The sequence below is a fragment of the Linepithema humile genome, chromosome 2, assembly GCF_040581485.1.
Source record: "Linepithema humile isolate Giens D197 chromosome 2, Lhum_UNIL_v1.0, whole genome shotgun sequence".
NCBI lineage: Eukaryota > Metazoa > Arthropoda > Insecta > Hymenoptera > Formicidae > Linepithema > Linepithema humile.
Window position 1 is genome coordinate 2,788,533 of NC_090129.1, and position 2,040 is coordinate 2,790,572.

General features: G+C 29.6%; 1 protein-coding gene across 1 annotated transcript; it reads left to right on the plus strand.

The window, feature by feature from the left end:
• Window position 1: 1 nt before the first annotated feature.
• On the plus strand, window positions 2–1,985 carry CIAPIN1 (cytokine induced apoptosis inhibitor 1). Its single transcript, XM_012376138.2, has 6 exons — window positions 2–152; window positions 241–436; window positions 565–890; window positions 998–1,142; window positions 1,240–1,352; window positions 1,458–1,985. Exons 2-6 carry the CDS (start codon window positions 283–285, stop codon window positions 1,566–1,568), a joined length of 849 nt encoding a protein of 282 aa, XP_012231561.1. The 5' UTR covers window positions 2–152; window positions 241–282; the 3' UTR covers window positions 1,569–1,985.
• Window positions 1,986–2,040: the final 55 nt, after the last annotated feature.

The following is a 2,040-nucleotide window of genomic DNA, read 5'->3' on the forward strand; positions in this document are numbered from 1 at the left end:
GTATACCATAGTTCATGGACGTAGGAATATAGCATGGAATATAGGGACGGAGCGTGTCGGTATCTCAATTTGTAAACTGAATATCACGTTGTGTTGCGTAACATTATTCGAGTGTTGCTTTATTCGATATTATTCATCAATTAATCTGAAAGGTAATTTCTTGCATTAGCACAGTAATTCCAACTGTTTTTTTTTTTTAAATTATGTGATAACAGAAATATATATATATTTTTCCAATAGCTCGTTGACACGCATTGTTTGCTATTATAACCTTGCTGCGATATGACGTCTCTTGTCAACGAAGGAAACGAGGTTCTCCTTGTAGCAGCAAATGAAGTGTTGTCGGAGAATATTGCAGATTTTATTGCTGCGATTAAGCAACGCATAGGAAATATTGGCAATTTACAAACTACGAATTTGTCGAATCTAAAAAAGGGTAAGTATATGTTTTATCTGATGTGATTTCTTTATTATAAATTTATTATGTTAGAATTTAATAACGTATAGTTATTGCAAATTTTTTTATAAATAACGAAAGATATATATACATTTCTATTATTTCAGAAAATCATAATGTATCTAGTTTTAATGTCATCATCGTCATCTTCAAAGAACCATGCACAAACGATGAATTCTTAATAGAGGCATTGAGAATTCTAAAACCCAATGGTTCACTACTTATTTATGAACCACTACAAGCAGAGAGGAAACTGGATACAGTACTTACTCATTCTGAAAGAATATCCAAACTAAAGTTATCAGGTTTCACAGTAAAAGATGTAGAACAGAAGAAATTGGATGAAGATTTAGAAAGTGAAAATCTTTTGTCGAAAGTGTATAATAATACAGAAAAAATTTATGAAGTATTAGCGAATAAACCATCATTTGAGGTATGCTAATTTTTTCTTTCTATATATTTATATTTATTATGTTTATAAAAAAATATATTTAATATTACACACACACATATATATATATGTGTTTTTTTATCATTTAGGTAGGTTCTAGTGTACCCCTTTTATTTGCGAAAAAAGAAACTAATGTGTGGAAGTTAGACGATCCAGTAGAAGAAGATTTAATAGACGAAGATGAGCTTTTAGATGAATCAGATTTCATGAAACCAGATGTTTCTTCCCTAAAAGGTGAGGTCAACATACAATTAGAAATTAAATACATACGTATAATTTTAATAACACGATGGATTCGTGGATTTGCATTAAAAAAAATTATTTTTTTCAGTTTGTAGCACAACGGGTAAACGAAAAGCATGTAAGGATTGTTCATGCGGTCTTGCGGAAGAATTAAGTGGTAAAACTCCACAAGAAAATACCGTTAAATCTTCTTGTGGAAGTGTAAGTCTCAACTTTAATCAAAATTTGCATACGCATATTATGTTATATAAATTTCAATTTCAAATCATTTCAAATTTAATTAATTAATTGTCCTTTTTTTTCTAGTGTTACCTTGGAGATGCATTCAGATGTGCCAGTTGCCCTTACCTTGGAATGCCTGCCTTTAAACCCGGAGAGAAGATTATTTTATCTGAAACTCAGTTAATCGATTCCTGAACTTTGTGTTTTTTTTTTTTCGTCAGCGATATATACAACATTGGCCAAAATTATTGGGCATCCTCATAATCATTATACTGTACTGAATCTAATACCAAGAAAGACTTCTATTGTTGTTTATTAGAGTGTTCATTGTGAAGTTGTTAGAGCTAAGAAATGTTTTATTTCTTTCAAAAAATAAATGTTACATTGGAAAAAGTATTTTAATAGGGGGCTTAATAATTTTAGCCACGACTGTATGTAAGATATAATTTAATAGCAATGAACATACATTATTTTGATTCGCATGAAAAATTGCACTGTTTCTTCAAAATACTATTTTATTAACTTTATTCCAATTACTTTCTTTTCTATACTTGCGTAACTGAAAAAAGATGTAATAATTATTCTTAAAATAAAGACGTACTTAAATTATAATTCGAATCTTTTTATCGCCCTGCGCAAGAAGATAAATATAACAATGTAGCAGTGG